This window comes from Schistocerca piceifrons, chromosome 4, assembly GCF_021461385.2.
Source record: "Schistocerca piceifrons isolate TAMUIC-IGC-003096 chromosome 4, iqSchPice1.1, whole genome shotgun sequence".
Taxonomy (NCBI): Eukaryota; Metazoa; Arthropoda; class Insecta; order Orthoptera; family Acrididae; genus Schistocerca; species Schistocerca piceifrons.
Window position 1 is genome coordinate 354,319,666 of NC_060141.1, and position 21,675 is coordinate 354,341,340.

General features: G+C 40.4%; 1 protein-coding gene across 1 annotated transcript in view; it reads left to right on the top strand.

The window, feature by feature from the left end:
- LOC124796347 (laminin subunit gamma-1) overlaps positions 1 to 21,675 on the top strand; it is a 1,176,638-nt gene that overhangs the window by 645,296 nt on the left and 509,667 nt on the right. The window contains exon 6 of the mRNA XM_047260489.1: positions 3,803 to 3,981. Coding sequence (XP_047116445.1) covers positions 3,803 to 3,981 — 179 coding nt within the window. The remainder of the gene's footprint in view (positions 1 to 3,802; positions 3,982 to 21,675) is intronic.

Below are 21,675 nucleotides of genomic sequence, written 5' to 3' on the forward strand. Positions count from 1 at the left end.
ATTGGAAATGGTTATGATTGTGTTTAGCCCTATGAAATGGACAACTCTTTTTTTTTTTTTTTAGTGCTATCACATACACAACGCTACAGTGCAGTGCTTTAAAATGGGGTGTCATTAAAATTCTTATGTAATTCGTATTTAAATTATACGAAATAAGAACGGTCACCAGTCAATGGGGACACTATTTTCAACTAATCAGTTGTCACTGTTTGACAGTACTTGTTAAAACGGGGTCGGGGATTTTCTCTGCCTCGTGATGACTGGGTGTTGTGTGATGTCCTTAGGTTAGTTAGGTTTAAGTAGTTCTAGGGGACTGATAACCATAGATGTTAAGTCCCATAGTCCTCAGAGCCATTTGAACCATTTTTGAACTTGTTAAAAAAACGTGACGTTAAGGTAATGTCAGATTGTTCAGTGTCCAAGTGCTAAGCGTGACCCACGCTGCCAAAAAATTCGCGACTGAGTTGAAAAACGCTCAGGCTACAGCAATAAGCGCGGTCAATACAATTCTTAGGGCTACGAAGAAAATGAAAGTTTTCGTAAATGTCTCGGACATTTTTATTGACATGATGGGATTGTAAACATTCAACACCCTATAATTTAATGCAATGCAGCCAGCTCATGATGAACAACATATTCGAAACCGGTATTGACAAATTAAGAATAAAGTGGTTTCAAAAATATATAAAAACTGCATGTTTGGTAGCTGTTTTAAAAAGTGTTTTAAGAAAGTCATGTTTACGAACCACTAAGAGCTGCAGATGAAATAAACCATTTTCACTACTAGTTTTGATGCACCAAACTTGACCATTATGTAATCTGTATAAGAACGAACATATAAGATACATTTATAAATAAAATATGTATCACTGCAAAAAAATGGCGAATATGCTCACTACACAACAAATGATACCAAAAAATTACATCAACATGTATAGTATGGCACTTATAACCAAATAAAGAAGTTTTTAAAAATGTGCGAAACTGAAACTTAGATACAAAGTACTTCAGTCACGCAATATAGCTTTTTAGTTATATAGTTTGATACAAAAATTGAGAAGAGAGTATCATTGATGGTGGTATCGAGTCAGACATGTGCATAAACAGATGATGCGAGGCTGTGCTGAAAAGAAATGCCTTCGAATTTTTTATGTTAAAACTATTAAAGCATTATTAAATAAAACAAACGTTATTAACATTCTGTATCTTTACTCTTCATGTCTGCATCTTTACTGCCTTCTGCAGCTAGAGGGTTTCGAATTGTTGCTTGTGTAACATAACTATGTCGGTGCGTGAGAACACGGCGTGCTGTAATCGAGTTTCGAATTCTAAGAGCACGTCCAAAACATAGAGCACAGTCTCTTTCAGTATGGGAATGCCAGATGACACACGAGGGGTGGAAAATGTGCAACGCCTTGGGGTCACTGTCATCGATGATCCTCCGTACAGTCACGACTTGGCCTCATCCGATTTTCACCTGTTCCCAAAACTTGAAGAACACCATCGAGGACTTTACTTTGATAGCGATGAAGCGGTGCAAATAGAAGATGAGGTTGTGACTCCCTCAACAAAGTCAAACAGCCTACGGTGACGGCATCAACAAACTGGCTCCTCCATGGCAGAAATGTGTTGGTAACCAGGGTGACTATATTGAGAAATAAATATGTAGAAATGAAGAATAAATATGTAGAACGTTAATAACGTTTGTTTTATGTAAAAAGCTTTAAAATTTTTCGCATGATAATTTCGGAGGCATTCTTTTTCAGCACCCCCTGGTATCAGATTGTGACAAGAGACATAAATTTCCTTAAGAAATATACGAAATTGTAGAGGCAGAAGTAGTAAAAATTGTGTTCAGCGTAAATGAAAACAATACAAAACACATGATATGGCCAATTCTAAGGCTACAACAACACAAAATCACCTGAAAGTTTATAATAAAAGTTTTAAAGGTGCCGATTTCGCTCACTATCTACGTGTTCTTTTAATCAGTGATAATAAGTGAGACAGTGCATTAGAGAAACGATACAAGCGGGAAATTGAGCCTATTATGTGAACTTAGAGGTATGTTAGATGTCTCTAATAACAATGACAACAAAGTCAAGAGTATTCCACTCCCTTGTACCACCAGTTGTTACGCATGGGTCAGAAATGTGGGCGATGACGAAAGTGTTTGTAAACAATCTAAGGTCAGTTTTGAAAGACAAATCCTGTGAGAAATAAGATGCAGGCAGCTTCTACAAGGAAAAGATATAGCAAAATTAATTAAATCTCAGAGAATACGCAGAGTAGGACGTAGGGGGAGGACTTTCATTGTTATTTTGCACAAAAAATAACTATGAACGGAAAATTGTGTTCCATCTGAAGGAAGGTCTGACCAAGAGCAACGTTGCTGGACAATATGTTGGTCGACCATACCAAGATAGAGCAGAAAAGCAGAGAACTGACATGTGTAGAAGCAGGTATTTCAGGAGCACATGGCCGATCAAGAGCTGTAGCGCCAAAGAAAGATTCATAGCAGCTGACGTAAACATTGTCTAGTGAGGCGTGTGTTATGACAGTTTCGTGAACATTTTCACCATGTATTATTGCAGTGTTTCGTCATTAGATGTCCAACTGTATCTCATGTGTTCACTTCGTTCCTATATAGGCTACATGATGATGATGATGATGACTGGTTGAAAAAATAAACAGGTACTAAATATAGGTTACGCCACAGAATGCCTCGCCACAAACATAACCTAACAGTTAACTCATTTGGAGAAGAAATAAAGATGAATAATTCGATAAAGTTAGGGTCCAAGGTATGAAAATGGAGTTTCGAAATTAAAAAATCAAGAAGTTGTATGAAAAAAACCTGAGATTGTACGAGATAAAATGAGAAAGCACTGGATTACATTTTATGGACATTTGAAAAGAATGAACAACAGAAGACTGGCAAAGAAGAAAAGAATGAACAACAGGAGGGTGACAAAAAATATTCAACTTCTTTCATAAAAAAATCAAAAAATACTAATTTCATGGTTTATACAAATAGAAGTTAAGAAAGATCCGCAGGATTTGTGAATACCAGACAAAAACATAGAAAATAGGCTCGAATTCGGTGAAAGATACAAAAAGCCATGGGCTTCGAGTTGAAAACGCAAAAGAAGAGATGAGGGACAGGGACAGATGATAGAAGAGAACAACAGAGAGCAAGAATTAAGAAGCGGTGAGAAGCCAAAAAAAAAGGAATATTTTGTCATAAATCAGCGGCTTCACGTGACCCTGAGCCCCCCAAATTCGAATAATAATAATAATAATAATAATAATAAAGATTCATTTTACTAGCAGCTCTTCGTGTTTTTCAAACATTTGTTGTTGTTGTGGTCTTCAGTCCTGAGACTGGTTTGATGCAACTCTCCATGCTACTCTATCCTGTGCAAGCTTCTTGATCCCCCAGTACCTACTGCAGCCTACATCCTTCTGAATCTGCTTAGTGTATTCATCTCTTGGTCTCCCTCTACGATTTTTACCCTCCACGCTGCCCTCCAGTACTAAATTGGTGATCCCTTGATACCTCAGAACATGTCCGTCCAACCGATCCCTTCTTCTAGTCAAGTTGTGCGACAAACTCCTCTTCTCCCAATTCTATTCAATACCTCCTCATTAGTTATCTTCAAATGTTTACGAGCTGCGGGCCACCACGTGCACAAGGTATAGTTACTGTTTGTTTTGAACACCTGGTAGACTGGTGTCGCCATTGTAGCTGGGCCAGTCGGTACAAGCCACTGAGAGGTACGTGCGGGTGCTTGTTGTGCAGGTGCAAGTGCAACGGGCACGCGAGCGAGTGCATCTCCGTGACGGACCTGTCCGGGCAGCCGGTGCGCGTGTGCCGGTGCGAGCACAACACGGCGGGTCCCGACTGCAACGAGTGCCTGCCCTTCTACAACGACGCGCCCTGGGGCCGCGCCTCCGCCACCGACGCCCACGAGTGCAGAGGTAAGTGGCGCCGCGTACCGCACTGCGTCTCCAGCTAGCCGCTACACACTGGATCACTGGCCAGACGCTTTGTGTCTCTCACAAAGGCCTTCATTTGTCGCGAACAACGTACTGAACTACTCCACTAACGTTTTCTACATCCGCCACCTATAACTGTCTCCCGACACTTAAATGCACGACGAAAGACGTGTATAGGATTCTTATAAATTAAAGGAATTCATTGTTCAGTAGAGGCTATATTTTTGTACTACTTCCTAAAAAAACACAGTTGCGTTCAATTTTAATAATGAACAGCCTCAGTTGCACCGTTTACCTAGAAATTTACCTAGGTTTCAGTCGGGATAACCCAACCTTCTTCAGAATAACAGTATCTATCGTTTGTCCATAGTGGACATCGTCAAGCTGAGGCTGTTCATTATTAAAATTAAAATTACTATTTATGCAGTTGCTGACAAGGCCGCGAAATGTTGAAGATATTATAGTTGCGTTTGACTGTAAAAGTTATTTATTTGCACTATTGCAGTTTCGCACGTAAGACCATTATCAATTGGCGTAGTGAAAAACGTAAAAAATAAAGAACACAGTGTATATAGAGAATGGCATTAACATTTTGCCAGGCATACAGCAGTTATATCAAAAAATGCCATTTTTTACACTGTTATTTAATACATGTCAAAATCTAAAAATGTCATTGTCGTATCTGAGCATAAAAATAGATAAGATCGGTACTATTACGCCACACCACAACTAATGAATTTCCTATACCATTCCTAATGTCATATGACTGTATCATAACACAGAATGCAAAAATATAAAAATGATATTAACGTAAGTTGCTTGAGAACGCCAGGCAAAATAGTAACAGTTTTTATGAAGTTTACACTGGTCTAACTAAAAAACGTGAACTCTTAGTAGGATGAAAATTGCAGAACAATAGCAGTGAACCCTGCTGAATGGTCGGATATACACTTAATCAAATGTGTTCACATGTTGAATTTACTGCAATATTTTGTGAAGATCAGTAAATTAAATTTTTATACGCCGATCCACACGTCGAATATATGCACTGAATAATAATCTTACTTAGATGTTTGAAATTTTAAGTACACATTAACACGATGTCTTTTATGGAATTGAAGGCTATACACACAGCTGGTTTGAATCATACTTAATGAACAGAAAGCAAAAAGTTGTGCTGAATAGCACAAATAATGTTGGGAGGGTGGTAAATTCTAGTGAATGGAAAGTAATCGCAAAGGGAGTCCCACAGGGTTAAATTTTAGGTCCTCTGCTGTTCCTTATTCATGTCAATGACCTCCCACTTAACGTTAAGCAAGCGGAACTGGTACTTTTTGCAGATGACACGAGTGTTATATAAATCCCATTCCAGGAAAAGCAGCTGAAGATATTGTTAAGGATGTCTTTCAAAGAATTATTGCCGCGCGAGATTAGCCGAGCGGTCTTGGGCGCTGCAGTCATGGACTGTGCAGCTGGTCCCGGCGGAGGTTCGAGTCCTCCCTCGGGCATGGGTATGTGTTTGTCCTTAGGATAATTAAGGTTAAGTAGTGTGTAAGCCTAGGGACTGATGACCTTAGCAGTTAAGTCCCATAAGATTTCACACACATTTGAACATTTGAAGGAATTATTTAGTGGTTCTCAGAAAATGGACTCTCCCTTAATTTGGAAAAAACTCATTGTATCCAGTTCTGCACACCGAATAGAGTCATACCGACAATTGATGTAGCATATGAACAGGCTCAGTTAACAGGGTAGATTTCTCCAAATTTTTGGGTGTTCACATTGATGACAACTTGAACAACAAGAAGCATATTATTGAGCTTCTCAAACAACTAAGTTCAGCTTTTTTCGCTCTTCGTATAATCGCTAGTGTTGGTAATATACAGATCAGCCTCCTAACGTACTTTGCATATTTCCACTCAATCATGTCTTGTGGATAGTTTTCTGGGGTAACTCACCACTTAGACATAAAGTATAGATTGCACAAAATAGAGCAGTTAGAATAATTAGTGGCGTTCACCCAAGGACGTCATGTAGGCACCTTTTCAAGGAGTTAGGTATTTTAACTGCGCCATCAGAGTTCATATATTCGCTAATTAAATTGGTTACAAATAATTGGTCTCAATTGGCGAAGAACAGTGATGTCCATACGAACAACACTAGAGGGAAAAATGACCTTTCCTATCCGTTATTGAAGTTGTCACTTCCTCCAAAAGGAGTACATTATTCAGCAACCAAAATCTTTGATCACTTGCCCAACAACATAAAGTGTCTGACAGGTAGCAGATCAAGTTTTAAATCTAGCTTAAAATCATTTCTTTTGGACAACTCCTACTCCATGGACGAGTTTCTGTTTCAGAAATGGTAAAAAAATTGTACCTATAAATGTAGTATAATGTGTAGAACTAGAAATTTCAGTAATAATAATATTATCTCTATTCATGTATATATATATAATATATATATATATAATATTATATATATATATATATATATATATATATATATATATATATATCTTGTAATCTGTATTGTTCCACATCCTATCGATAAAATAATTGGGAAAATGATCTACGAAACATGACATAACTAAAACTAAACCAAATAATAGACTAAAGCTTATCATTTCTGCCACAAGTTTTTATTCTAAAAATATTTACATATGATAATTAAAATAAAGGCTACTTTTTTATAAATAATCAGTACGCATTTTCCTTCTGTCGATAGTCCATTAGCGTCTATAGTCCACTTTCCTCCAAATAGTACCCTGACACACCCTAAAAAATTTCATACTGCGAGCTCATATATATCTCTTGCGAATAAAGTAAACATGTCAGAAAATATAGTTCTCGGGAAATTCAAATCAAGTTATATTTGATCTATGACTCACCTCTGGTGTTCCTAATACACTCCAGTTGCATAATCATCTTGGTTTACATGTTTCTCATCTTTTCTCTTCCTTTTTTTCTTGCTCCTTGTATTCAGCCGTATTTAGTTGCGTCAAGGAACCACTTTTCACCTTCTGGCGCTCTCATGCAATCAATTTCCAACAGTGACCGTTTCATATTAAACCGATCATATATTCCTACTAACTCATATATGCTAACTGCCCCACATTAAAACAATTTACAGGCATAATAACTTTCGAGACTGACAAAATAGCAGCAACTCAATTTACAAAAAAGTTTATAAAGAAAACAACCAAAGATAGGCAAGGGATACATAACAGCATAGCAAAGCGTATCTTCTAATAAGCCTTTCAACTTCAAAAACAGGTATATAGTACATGTTTCTCGAATAGGAGACTAATGACAAACATTGGCGTGTGAAAGAAATGGAAACGTGGATGAGGACACACACCGAGAGATCTTTAAGTTGATTTTTGAACAGCTTCCTAGTTTTCAATTCAGTTCTTTTAACTGCCGTTGCGTTAAAAACCTCTAAACATCCATTTAAGACGAGACACAAGCAATCGATTTTTTGAAGCGGATTCACAGGCAAGCTACGTTAAGGTAGTCTGATAACAAATGTTGACTCTGGAATGCACGATCTCTGATCTCTGACGAGAGCGAAAAGTACGACCTGTGAATTTGTTTTCCCTTCAATTACTTCAGTTGTGAAATAAACAGTGCACTCGAACAGTGATCTGATGGGATTCATGTTAAAGATGTTAATAACAGTAATAGTGCATATAATTTACGCCATTTTCACGATGTACGTAACGTCGCGCTCACTTAATATAGACCGAATCTTAGAGTTAAAAGACTCAACACACAAATACGACGATGGAGTGTATACGTGCGAGACAATTCCTAGATTTTCACACTTGCTAAATCACAGTGTAAGTAATATGTTATTTTTGCAATTTGTTTTAGTAGTACTAAATGTTTGGTATGGTTTTAGTGGCATTCTATATGGACACTCTGTTCATTATTCCTTGTTTTGCAGTATACAACTTGATAATGGCGATACGGCCGAAATTACAATGTTGCAAATAAACAGCTTTTGCAGTCAAAGGCGATTATGGTGTTTTTCTTTAAAAAATTATGTGATTGTGAACACCAACCACGAGAAGCTAACAATGTTTCATTTCCTTCTTTTGGCCCCACTAAAGATGCTTTTAATTTAATATTAAAAAAGTACTAAAAATCTGAGTGTGGGAGGAAATGGTGTGAAATACCACATGAGGTAATAATTAAAGACTATTCATAGGTACATAATACTTTGCCTGATTTTACAAGGGCTCAAAACAATCCACGTGAGCGTCCTTTGTTCCTCAGTCCCTATATAAGAAACTGCAGGAAACGATCACCGAGGGTATAAGGAACGAAGAGGGTGATATGAACATGTGGCCGGAAACGCGTTCCAAGAGAGATACATCCAACTGAAGGTGGAGACAAAATATCTTCAACAATGCAGGTTTCATTGGTTGAAAGCACATATGAGAACACACCAGGCAAGTGAGAATCATCTGTCCGTATTAGTGTACAGCATCAATGTGTAGTCGTGGTAGATATTGTCGAGATGGCTTCGCACGAAAATGCAGAAGTAATCTGGAGCACCGCCATGTGGTAGCTACATTACCCTTCGTACCACCAAAGCACGTGTTCCAGCAGGGGAGGCAGGCAAATGCTCAAGAAGTACGGATACGGCTCGCCTGTGAGCATGACTGGTCCCAAGACGTGGTCGCCAGTAAGCCCCCTCCACACACTGAGGCTGAACCGGTGCTGACAGTTCGCTGCTACCACACCACTGAACGCTAGTACAGTCAGAACGATCCCACTTGCCTGTTGTGACCTCCTGTGGGCTTTTAACTTCCGAAACCTACACTACCAAATATCTTTTATCTCCATCTTCAAAGGAGTGTACCTCTCTAGGAAAGCATTTCCGACTTAGTGACGACATGATCTTTATTTGTTCCTTATCTTCTCAGAGATCCTTTCCTGTGCTTTGTCTCCATTCAGAAAAGTCACCCTGTGTAATACAACATATATTAGTACTGACACAAGTACAGTCTTATTGTGCGGTGATCTATAGAAAACAGACACATCAGCGAGTAATGATAAGACCTTACCTGCAAAGTTTAGCATAGCACTATGCCAACGTTTGGAAGATGGTGCATTCTGTGGAAGACTAGTTTTCAACGATGAAACAACATTTCATGTGAGTGGAAAGGTGAATAAACAAAACGTTAGTATTTTGAGAGTATAACATCTACATTGTTGTGTGGAATACGTGCAAGCTTCTCCCAAAGAGAACGTATTCTGTGCGACCTCAGCCCGTTCTGGTTCACTCAACGGCCAACGACAGGACTATCCTACGTGCTTACACAAAGGCCGTTACCCCAGTTGAAAGACAATAGTGAGGTCATTACACTGCAGCAGGATGGTGCACCACCTCACTTCCACAGAGAGGTCAGAGCGTTTTTAAACCAATAACTACCACGACGATGAATCGCTCGTAGGATGTTGGTGATCAGGTGCTGTTACTCTGGCTCAATCTTTCCTCAGGCCTGCCACTGCATGATTTCTTCGAGTGGAGGTACGCTAAAGATCAAGTGTGTGTCCTTTCTCTACCGACGAATAGTCAGGAACTGAAGCAGGGCATCTGTGCCCTCTTAGTAATCATCTGTGCTGACATACTGCGGCGTGTTTGAGAAGAGACGCGCAATCGCATAGGTGACTGTCAAGTGACAAAGGACGCACTTATTGAGAATTTCTAGGGTATCTAAGAGAACGTTGTAAAACTATGTAAAAAGATATATGTTTTTAGCTACATTATGAAATAAGATTCGTATTCCTACAATAATGTTTCTTTGGTACTCAGTCAGTCACTTACGAGTACCCTTTACTGGGTTGGAGTTTAAGGGGTCGCTTCAAAGGTATTGGTACAGAAAGAGTTTCCTCGACGTTTGTTTGCTAGAGAATGGAAAAACTGGATTCATGGGACTGCAAGGTGTTGCAGCAGCGCTTCTTTCATTCCGTTTTTGAGACGTTTTTTCTTCGGTTGCGGTCTACAGGTGTCTGAGCTGCTATAAAATAGTGACAGCAGTCATGTATACTTTCCTGACTTTGTAGTTAATGACGCTTTCTTTATTCCACCAAATACATGAACTTGTTAATGGTAGCCTTCTGGATGTTCAGGCGAGTTGGTGTCTCGACTATTATCTGTACTCGCTGCTTGGAAGACTGGTTGGAGTCCAGGCAGGGAGACATGTAACAGCACAACATGCAACCCTGATGAAGACGACGGGTCGGACGTCGAAATATTCGGCATAAAATGGAAATAACTGGACTGAACACCCAGAAGGACACTATTAATCATTCACGCCGAGAGAACATAAGAGATTACACTTCAGTTTGTGTGAATGACAATAATCTGCACGAGATTATGTTGTCTGGTTAGGGGTCAGTAATTTAATTTGATTCTGTATCGATAAAGAATCACAATATTTCAACACTAGCAACAGGCAGTTTTCCGAGAAAATATAATCTAAGCACTTGAAATTTGGTGTTATAGAAAGATGTTGAATGTTAAGTGACTTGATAAAATAAGAAATGAGGTTCTCCGTAGAATCAGTGAGGAAATGATTAGAATAAAAACTCTTACTAGAAGCACGGACAGGATGATAGGAACATCTATGGTGCTAGGTAGTACACGAAGACAGAGATTGGAATATACCCAGCATATAACTGAGGAAGCTACTCTGAGATAAAGAGGTTAGAGCAGGAGAGGAAGTCGTGGCGTGCCGCATCAAATTAGTCACAAGACTGATGCTACATTCTAAGTTGTCAGCTAATTAAACAAAATATCACCTAAAGCCAAAGCCACTCATTTCATCAGGTCCGTGCGGCAATAAACCCTAGCTTTCCTATCAAATGTTGGCCGTTTCATCCAAGTTAGCCAAAATCCTCCATAAATTTTCAAGCGATTTTTCCCACCTAAATCTGCAGCTATAGTTCATGGATTGGCGATAGATGATTTACTACTGCGACAACTAGATTCTATGATAGTCACTGTGAAAGCGCGTTACTCTGAATATCTAACACTTCTTGCAAGTCACAAAGTCTTCTATAACCCAGCAGTTTTTCTCTAGAGGACATTCAATGTAACATGACGAAATAATTTTGGCCAGAGGGACATCGTTTTCAAACTCCGTGATTGAGGAGTCCTTGGACATACACAACGCGTTAACACTCATTAAGCGCATCGCAGCAATTAATGTATAATTCAAAGTACCCCGTTATTTTTGCCATCTGCCGTCATTGAAGGTGACAGGGTACGCCTGAGGCCCCGGATTGCAGCAACCCACCATACACGCGAGTGTCGCACGTACACCATCGAAGGCGGTGCCCTTGGTTTGTGTGGGTATTTGTGTTGCACGAACTTGGCGCATGCACGAAATGCAAACAGCGCGCTAATAAATAGTGTAACGTGTAAAACCCATGTCCAACTTCGTGTACTTGTAGCACCTGAACGAAAACTCCATCAAAATATCTATCATTCCCTCCAAACCCTTGAATATGATGGCCTTCGTCTTTCTTATTGTAGCCATTTACGTGTCCCTATTCCAATGCCTTACAAATTCCCTTCACTTCTTCAGACTGAACATTTCCGTATATCCAATGAAGCCCGAAAACTCTACTCCAACAACCCCATCGCTTCTCCCCTAGTTACCATTTCCGGCATGCTGCCGATTCAATATTGATATCTCCCACCAAGTCTACATTTACATGAACTGTACGTCCTTTTCTCAACGCAGTTTCAACAGTTCGCCCCTTTCAGACAATTAAATCTGCCACAACATTTATCCTTACTGTCAGATATAACCCACTCCTCGTTTCCCTTTATCATATGAGGGTTTCGTCCATCTTTCCCACCCGATCATACCTTACAGCATGACGTAACCCTCCTAATCCCAACTGATTATCTCATAATGCAGCTTCTATGTTTATAGTGCAGTACTTCATTTTTATTATCAACTTTTCCACAAACATTTGTTATTAAACGACAGCGAACAGTTTCTAACGCGATCAGGTAACAACTGTCTTTTCTAATGATTTAAAAATATTAATTTATTATTCAAATCTTTAAAATTCTGAATTTTTAAAACCCGAATGGAGGAAAAGTGGAATATATGACGCTACAAACCCACTCACGATCCCCGGGAAATTGTTATATATTTCCTCAATAAAGTACAGAAAAACTCCAACACTTCCACACAAACATCCACCGGAATGGAACAGCGCTGCCGCTATTTCAAATCGAATTAGGATTACGTATTGTTGGTTGTATTAATTCTTGTCAGTGCATGACGTTCTGGGCCAAGGACGAGCGGGCGTGTAAACGCCTGACTCAGCAGCGTGCAGGCAACCTGCACTACATAGCTGCGATGAGTAGTCCAGGCCAGTAGTATACCAGGCGTACGACATTCCCGCTAAGAAAGGTAAGATATGCCGGTTATTTAGGAGTCCAAAACCTTGCTTTTTATGTTGAAACATTATTCACAATATACAAATACTATGAAAATCCGTACAAACAAAACTATCCCGCACAACAAGTTACGTTCTTTACATTACTGCATGACGTGTTCTAACGTAGCAAGGATAAACCTGCGTTGACGCCAACGCCGATCTTGTCACCATGCCCCATGACTGAAAGTCGCCTTTATAGACAATCCGACACCACTTTCCATCTCTAGACTCATTACTGTGCGTGTGCAAGCTGTAGAATGAAACACACTGATATCATGGAAGTTTTGATCTCATAAAGCCTAGAGCGTAATGAAAATCTCAGCGCCCTACTTCACCACCGTATACGGTTATATCAATACTACAACACTACAAGCGATTCATAAGCGTCTCAGCCCATCGTGAAGTCTTCAACGGGCAGTTTCCCTCTCCTACATTTCTAGTAATAACGCTCATCTTACATTATACTATAAACATAGGTGGTCATAATTAGTGACGATATTTGTGACCGACGAAAACCTTATTTCTTCCATTATAAAAGTTATTTAATGATTAATTTTTATATAAGTATTTATCAGTTAAGTGAAACAAGTATTTAACGTTGGATGCCACTGAAATATTTAAACCTGATAATAGTGATGTGTTGATTCTTCAGAAATTTTCAAAGTTGCTACAAGTGGCTATACAAAGCCAAAGCTTTAAATCTTAGTATTTTGTGAATGGATGAAAGTAACTACCACAGCAAGTTCAAATACCTGCAGTTCACTGTTTGCATTTATTGTGAACGAACACACACGCTGACATGGAAATTGAGCTAAGAAGGATTACAAAATCAAATAAATATCACTGGTTATGGCTCTTGAGCATGTTATATGAGGTTTAGAAATATTTCAGACGTGGTTTAATCAATTAAATCCACAGTTTGTGGCAACAAAAGCAAAATATTTGTTTTGGACATTAAAAATTTGACTTGCATGAAACACGAAGCGGACTGTAAAAATGTGTCAGAAAAATATGAAATCTACTCTCTTTCCATTTCAAGACCCATCTTTTACGATAATTCGGAATGCTTTTCAATAAAATGACAGCATCAGTTTGTTTTAAGAAACGGTACCGGTTTCGTCCCCCAAGACCATTATCCAGTGGCTACCTGCACAACACCAATAAACAAAGTACAGTACAGTGGAAGTAGTCATATAGAGAAGAATGTAGTAATAGGTATTACTAACAGAAAGTGTAATAAAATGAAATTTTAAAAAAAATTATGAAAAAACGAGTCATCCACAAACTTCATAACAGCAGCACAATAAAATAAATAGCGCTGTATAAACACGACCGCTGGTAAAGAAATAACATAACGTAACACCGTAAAGTAAGTAACAAAGTAAATAATGTTGAAAAACGACTCCTCAAGAAACGTAATAAAAACACTCTAATAACACAAATTCGTCATCAGTTTAAGAAACTGTAACACGAACTTAAATGTGAGACACCATGAGGGGACACAGAACGATTGATGAGATGTACACGGAGGTGGCACTTAGATATGGGAGAGGCAAGGTACAGGGAAGCCATGGCCATGCAAAGGGCAGTTAGGTAATGAGGGAGAGGCAAGTAATGATAAGAACATCGGTACAATGCTTCAAAAATATTTTAAAGTACAGTCCTATGGGGTATTTACAAGATTAACATAGATGCATAACTAAAATAAAAGTAAAAGGTGAAATTAAGGAAAGGGAATAATAGCAGACGACGCTCAGAGAACTTAAGATAATCGAAGAGTCAATGTTGGAAACCAACGATGGCAAACAAGTGGAAGCAGAAAAGGAAATCTCTGCTCATAAACACGATCTTCATACGCCATTCAGCCTGACGAACTAAGCGGAGTCTGTTGTTTACAACAAGCGGGCCAACTGTACTATGTAGCGAAAAATGACAGCGCTAGATTGATTGACATTGTAAACAGTAATCACATTCTGAAAGACATCAAGAGAAAATGCGTTTAAATACTTTTTCGTTAAGGATTTCGTCATTATTATCCCCTTGCTTGTAAATTTCAATTTGCTACAAGATGCCCATACAAATACGTTTCTCCACTCTATGCAAAACTGTAAGGTTATTATTAATATTAGTGACATTTTCCTTTTGTAATCACAGGTGGATTTGTCTTCTGCCTTTTTACCTAATGTTTCTGATAGTCTCTGTACCCACTTTTGAAGTTTGTGTCTCCCTGGACGATGTTAACTGTTTTTCAGTCACTGCAGCAGATTTTATAAATGGTTGCACTTGTGAATTTATTGTTGTTAGTTTTAATATTGTGCACAAGCAGCTGACCTAGTGGGTTAGCGGTCTTTTCTTTGCCGTCTTCTTTTACGATCGCGAAACATGGATTCGTAAGGGTAAGACAAGCAGCATAGTGATACATTTCAGCTTGGGTGCTGGCACGGGATGCTGCGCATTAAATCTTTGCCCGTATTGTGAGAAGAGATGGGGAAAATCTAGATAAAATACTCATGGAAGGAAAGACAGAGGACTCGCGACAAAAGTTAAAGTGTCTCCAGTGCTGTCATTTTATTCAAAATCAATACTGTGGTTGTGGAATCAGCATGCTGTAAATGATGAACTAGAAATTAATCAGCATGGTCATATATAACTCTCCTTTCTTTTTACATTTGCGACTTTATTTCCGTTCGTTCACGTTAAATGTTCAATCGAAAGACCTATCACAAAACAGTGTGGACTTTACGCCTGACGTATAGATCGCCCACATTGCTCTGCTGCTGCCTGTGTATCGCTGCTTAGGAGAATATTCACATTGCCACGCCAAGAATTTCAGTAGCTCAAGTGTTTTGCCTTACCTAAGTATTTCTGCTTCAGTTCTGTGTCTTTCTCTTGATTTGATTGCACTCCGATAAACAGTGCATTAATAACATCCACTTCATACTGAACTTGCATAGGAATATGTTTTGTACACCAAGTATAAAACAAGACTAACAATCTTTTCGTAGTGAAAGATGAGAGATTCGCTTAGTAATGTCAATAGCATCTTTTTCATTGTTCATTATAGAACCATGTAAATTGTTTAAAGGCTAACGGATTAGACAGATCATTCAATTTTTATATCTGCATCAATAATAACTTATTTAGCTGTTTAAGAATTTTCCTGAGCATTGGAATGTAAGAAACTTTATTGTTAAAAGAAATATTCTGTGTAAAAGTAATACGCTCTGCGACTATAACATGGAAAATATAAACATCCTTACCACTGGATTCTGCAGAGACAAACGAGACGCGCTTTGTAACGTCACTGCAGCATAATTATGATCGTTTAGAATCGCACACCACGAGCAGAGAATTTATTCCTATACATTTGTATGTCGGTGCAAGATACGTTTAGATAGGATCTCGAACAGAACACACAACTTTAATAGAAATCTATACGAAAGTACTAACTGTCAAACCACTGCAGTCTCATATTTACTAGGAACGATCTTACTGGATTTGATAATTTTATCTCTTTGCAAACGAAAAGTTTACGCACATATACTGAAGGCGATAATATCGTGTGCACAAGGTACAAAAAGGCAGTGCATTGGCGGAGCTGTCATGGCATCTTTACTCAGGTGATCTGTGTGAAAAGGTGTCCGACGTGATTAAGGTCGCACGGCGGGAATTAACTGACTTTGGACGCGGAGTGGTAGTTGGAGCTAAACGCATGTGACATTCCATTTTGGAAATCGTTAGGGAATTCAATATTCCAAGATCCACAGAGTCAAGAGTGTGCCGAGAATACCAAGTTTCAGGTATGGTATCGCATTACGGACAACGCAGTGGCCGACGGTCTTCACTTAACGACCTAGAGCAGCGCCGTTGGCGTAGAGTTTTCAGTGCTAACAGACAAGCAACATTGTGTGAAATAACCATAGAAATCGATGTGGAACGTACGACGAGAGTATGCATTAGGATAGTACGGCGAAATTTGGCGTTAATGGGCTGTGGCAGCAAACAACCGACGCGAGTGCCTTTGCTAACAGCACGACATCGGCTGCATAGCCTCTCCTGGGTTCATGACCATATCGGTTGGACCCTAGATGACCGAAAAATCGTGTCCTCATTAGATGAGTACCGATCTCAGTTGGTAAGAGCTGGTGGAAGGGTTCGAGTGTAGCGCAGACCCCACGATGTCATGGGCTCGAGTTGTCAACAACGCACGCACTGTGTAAGTTGGTGGTGGCACCATAATGGCTGTATTTACGTGGAATGGTTATGTCCGGCTACTTGGAGACCATTTGTAGCCAGTCATGAACTTCTTGTTCCCAAACAACGATTGAATTTTTATGGATGACAATGCGACATGGCAGAACATTCTAGACATTCTAGACGTGATTCCCATCGAACATTTATGGGACGTAATCGAGAGGTCGGTTCGTGCACAAAATCCTGCACCGGCAACACTTTCGCTATTATGCATGGCTATAGAGACATCATCACTCAATATTTTTGCAGGCAACTTCCAACGACTTGAGTCCATGGCACATTGACTTGTCTGCACTACGCTGGGCAAAAGGAAGTCCGACGCGATATTAGGAGGTACCCCCTGACTTTTGTCATCTCAGTGCAATTGAATGTTCTGTGTCTTGATTCTTGTTATTACAGCTCGAAGATCTGGTCAAGAACCGATCGCCATACCATACAGTAATGCGCCAAAACATTGTAACCAATGCCGACTAGGAAAATGAATGCCGCTTGCTGGCGTTGCGGCCACGTGACCCAGTAAGGAAATCTTATAAAAGGGGCGGAGTTGACTGTGGAGTCATTCTAGCGACGATACAGGCTGAAAATGAAATCCATTGATTTAAGTGACTGACTGATTGCTATGTCCCGGTGCCTGGGAACGAGCATCTCGAAAACTGCGAAGCTGGTCTGTTGTTTGAGTGCTACTGGAATATGCATCTATGGAGGCTGAAGGGTGGTGAAACGGCGATTAGGCGACACGGTGTTGGACATCCACTTTCCGTCACAGAACGTGATCAGGAGCTTGCCCGCTCTGTGGATCAGGGCAGGCGGTGGTCTGCGGAAGACCTGATGACATAGAACAATGCTGGTGCAAGCACCATTGTTTTGGAGCACAGTGTTCAGCGCGGTAGACAACATGTATTTTCCATGTTGACTCAGCGACACTCTCAATTACAGTTACAGTGGCCATGGGATCACCGACATTGGAAATTGGTCGGCTTTTCCGCTCTTCGGATGAATCACGTTTCTTCTTACATCAGATCGATAATCTGGCGCAGGCTGATACTGGGAGGAAATTCTCTTGGACTTTCGTGGGACTTATGGTAGTAATCGAAGATACCGTGACAGCTGTGCACTACGTGAACATTATCGCAGACAGCTTGTGATGTAATAAAATAAAAGTGATGTTGTTATTCAATGGAAAAGTTGGGATTTCAGATTTCGTTTACGGTTTTATCAGTCACAATTGGCGTAAGAATAATGGATTGACCATTGTCATAAGATATTGCATTATGAAATGTGAATAGTATTTACTTGCAGTTTCGCGTGGCTTGAAGCAGTCACAGCTAGCGTGCTATTGAATAATAAATTGCATTATCGTCTTTATAATTATTTCAAGATCGTAGATACGATCATACCCGGTTGTGAAGTTATTATTATGAGAAAACAATTTCCTAAGGGACCAGAAAGTTCTTAAGGACGCAAAAACAGCTGTAACATCACACAAAAGGAGAATTCAATATTAACGCTGATGCAAAAAGAGGATAAAACAGTTTTTTTAATGTAACACGCGCATTGGGCTGCTGATCTTGCTGTCTGTAATCTTAGCAAAATGCATAATTAAAATGAAAGTAATACTGAGGAGATAATAGGAATGAGCACTGCTAAATGATTCAATATTTCCAGAACAAATATTTATTATAACTAAAACGTATATCGTACCTTATGCTTAGTACTACAATGACGGTAGATTTTTATGTCCGTTTCATGTTCATTGAGCGCTCGTTTATATAGCCATTGTCCTCTTGAGTCGCCCATGCGTCGTCACGATAAGCTATAACAGTTCTTCTTTTTACACTTCACTCAAACTTAGACGGAACACGTTTTTATAGATTTAGTAAAAATTAGATCAAGTGTTTAGCGCTCAGGGCTTCATTTGTTCACCAGCGAACAAAATAGTGAAGGATCGCATATCGATCCGTATTCTACTGTTTATATTGCCGCTCAAAGACGACGAATAACATTATTTAGGAAATTCCACCGTCGCTATGCGACGCCATATTATACATTAATCATTCTTTTTAACAAGTATTCGCCTTCTGGCTGAAAGTGTTAACTATTTGCTGTTTTAATGAAGCCAAAAATAGCGAATATCACAAGCTGCATCCGTTCATGCTTGATGTCTACCCCCGACGGCAATTAAATCTCCTAGTAGGACAGCTGTCTATGTCAGAAAGCTAGAATCGTCTTACAGGGCCTTGAGGAGCAGAACAGTAAAACTTACACTAATGTGTTGGGCATCATATTCGCCTGATCTGAAGCGGACGGAGTGCATCTGGGACGCTGCCGGGTGCCAGCTTTGCGCCCATAAACCACCAGCCCCTAATTTACGGTTATTGTCTGACCTGTGTATTGACATCGTGTGCCACATATCTTTGAAACCTACCAAGAATTTGTTGAAGCCCTGCCACGCATAATCACTGCCTTATAGCATTCCACAAAGGTGGACCTACGCTATTAAACAGCTGATCATAATGTTATGGCTCATCAGTGTATATTATATCTCATTTTGAAGATCTACTTGTTTTGCAGCTCTTACTCATGCAACACTCAGTTGTCGATGATCCCTGCCGTCGCTGCCACTTGAGGCGCCTCTCCTGTTAATAGTTCAGTTCCCGGAATCTCTGTAAATGTTCGTGGTACGGTATATGTAGATGTACTGAGGTCGTTTTCGACGGTACGTTATAATCCGACCCTCCAGCTAACACCTTCCCGAGTGAGCCAGCTGCCGACGTCCTTCACAGTGAGTTACTTACAGAGAGAAAGAGAGAGAGAGAGAGAGCGTGCGTGCATTAGGCAGCTGAGCGTCGGGCCACGAATTGTGACGGGAGGCGGCGCGGCGTGGCACACACACACACACACAGTAAGTGCCCTGCCTGCCGATGTTCCCACGCCCCCGTACCCACAGAGCAGCCAGATGACCAAATACCGCAGCCTCAGTAGTCTACGACAGCAGGCGGCAGGCCCAGTTCTGATTTCAATGTTCAAGTTCTACATCTACCTCTACATTCATATCTGTTATACTCTGTGAATCACAATGAAATCCGTGGCAAAGGTACCATTCGTTTTCCCTTACGAAATTCTGAAGTTGTCAGAGATACAGTACAAGCAGCCAAGTACTGCGGGAGCTCTCATCTGCCTCGCTGTATCTGGGCGATCTCTACAGTGCAGGTACAAGGTGGTTATAATTAAACTTTCGATATTTGAGTGTAGACGCAGAATTAATTGCAGTATGGGATTTGCGTTGTGAGTTGTGTTAGTGTCATGACTTGTCATTATCTGCCGGTACTGATACGACGACATAGGGATGCAAGACAAGTTCAGTGTGCATTACAGTTGCAGACTGGTCTTGGCGAGTATCGTCGCATTAAAGAAATGCGGATACGTTCCCTTTCCGCACCGAGGTTGAAAAGCATGATTCGGCCACTTAGAAATTGATCCTGGGAGAGGCCGGCGGCCAATGGCGCTAGAAACCCTTGATGGAGTTACTGTTGCCATTGCTGAGAATGCTGGACGCAATAGGAGATATGCACGAGTTGCGTCACGATAGCTGAACTTTCCATCGTCCATCGTTCGAAAAGTGCTGCGAAAAATTGTGAAATGGTATCTCTAGTGCGATTCCAGTCTGTCAAGGATGGTCGTCACAATAAGCTACATCTGTTACCTGGAAAGTAAGCACGGTACGCAGTCAGCAAATGTTACCCTCTCATATGTTAATTAAAATGTGTGTTTCTTCATTGTTTCTCTTCCCCATGTCCTTACAACTGCTTCCATAAAGTTTCACTGTCCTGTGGTCACTCGTTTCTCTTGGTGGCCCTCTCAAGTATCTTGCTATACGTAGTTCCTGACCACAAAGGCGATTCTCGAAGTTTTCTAGGCTCGTTCGCGAAAAATTTATTCTTTCAGTGTCTATCAAAAGAAATTTTTCAGTATTTCTTTTACACTTCCTCGCCAGTGGAACAAGACTGAGATCATACGGGCCGCTTTCCTTCTTATGCGCTCGAGGTCACTGTTTGTGCGTTCTGTAGGTTTCCCACATAGTTCAACAACCTTCAGGTATGGACCGTGCTGTAGCTGTGTGTAGAGTGACATTCGTACAGGAACAGGAATTTCCCGGTGTCCTATGATAGATTCGTAGTGCCGTTTATGCCACGTAGCATATATACGCAAAGAGTTCTTCTTGGGGGGCAGCCATAACTGTACAAGACCATTTTAAAAAATGAACAAAACAGCGGGACAGTTGCTTAACCCACAATCTTTATAGGGTACACACGGTCGATTTCGGGACATTTTCAGATCCATCATCTTGTGTAAAAAATAAAATCACTTGATCATCTGAGGTCCTCCTCACTCCAGTGTTGTCAGGGAACCAAAGATCCCGTGTCAAAAAAGTAAAAGGGTCCAAAAATCACATAACAGCAGTTCGCTCCTGCTGCACGACCCGGAACACAAACACGTGCTTCACCGAGCGAAGTGGCGCAGTGGTTAGCACACTGGACTCGCATTCGGAAGGACGACGGTTCAATCCCGCGTCCGGCCATCCTGATCTAGGTTTTCCGTGATTTCCCTATATCACTTCAGGCAAATGCTGGGATGGTTCCTTTGAAAGGGCACGGCCGATTTCCTTCCTCATCCTTCCCTAACCCGAGCTTGAGCTCCGTCTCTAATGACCTCGTTGTCGATGGGACGTTAAACACTAATCTCCTCCTCCTCCACAAACACGTGGATTAAGCAACAGTCCTGCTGTTTTATTCAGTTTTCAAACTGTACCGCATATGGTCATTGTTTAGCATGCCATTTCGCGCCAACGCCGGTCGGCTAGTGCTGGTCGCTATTGTCAACGCCAGCGTCGCTTTTATTCTCAGTATGGAAATAACGGACGTGCCTTCCCTTAATATGGCTAAATAAG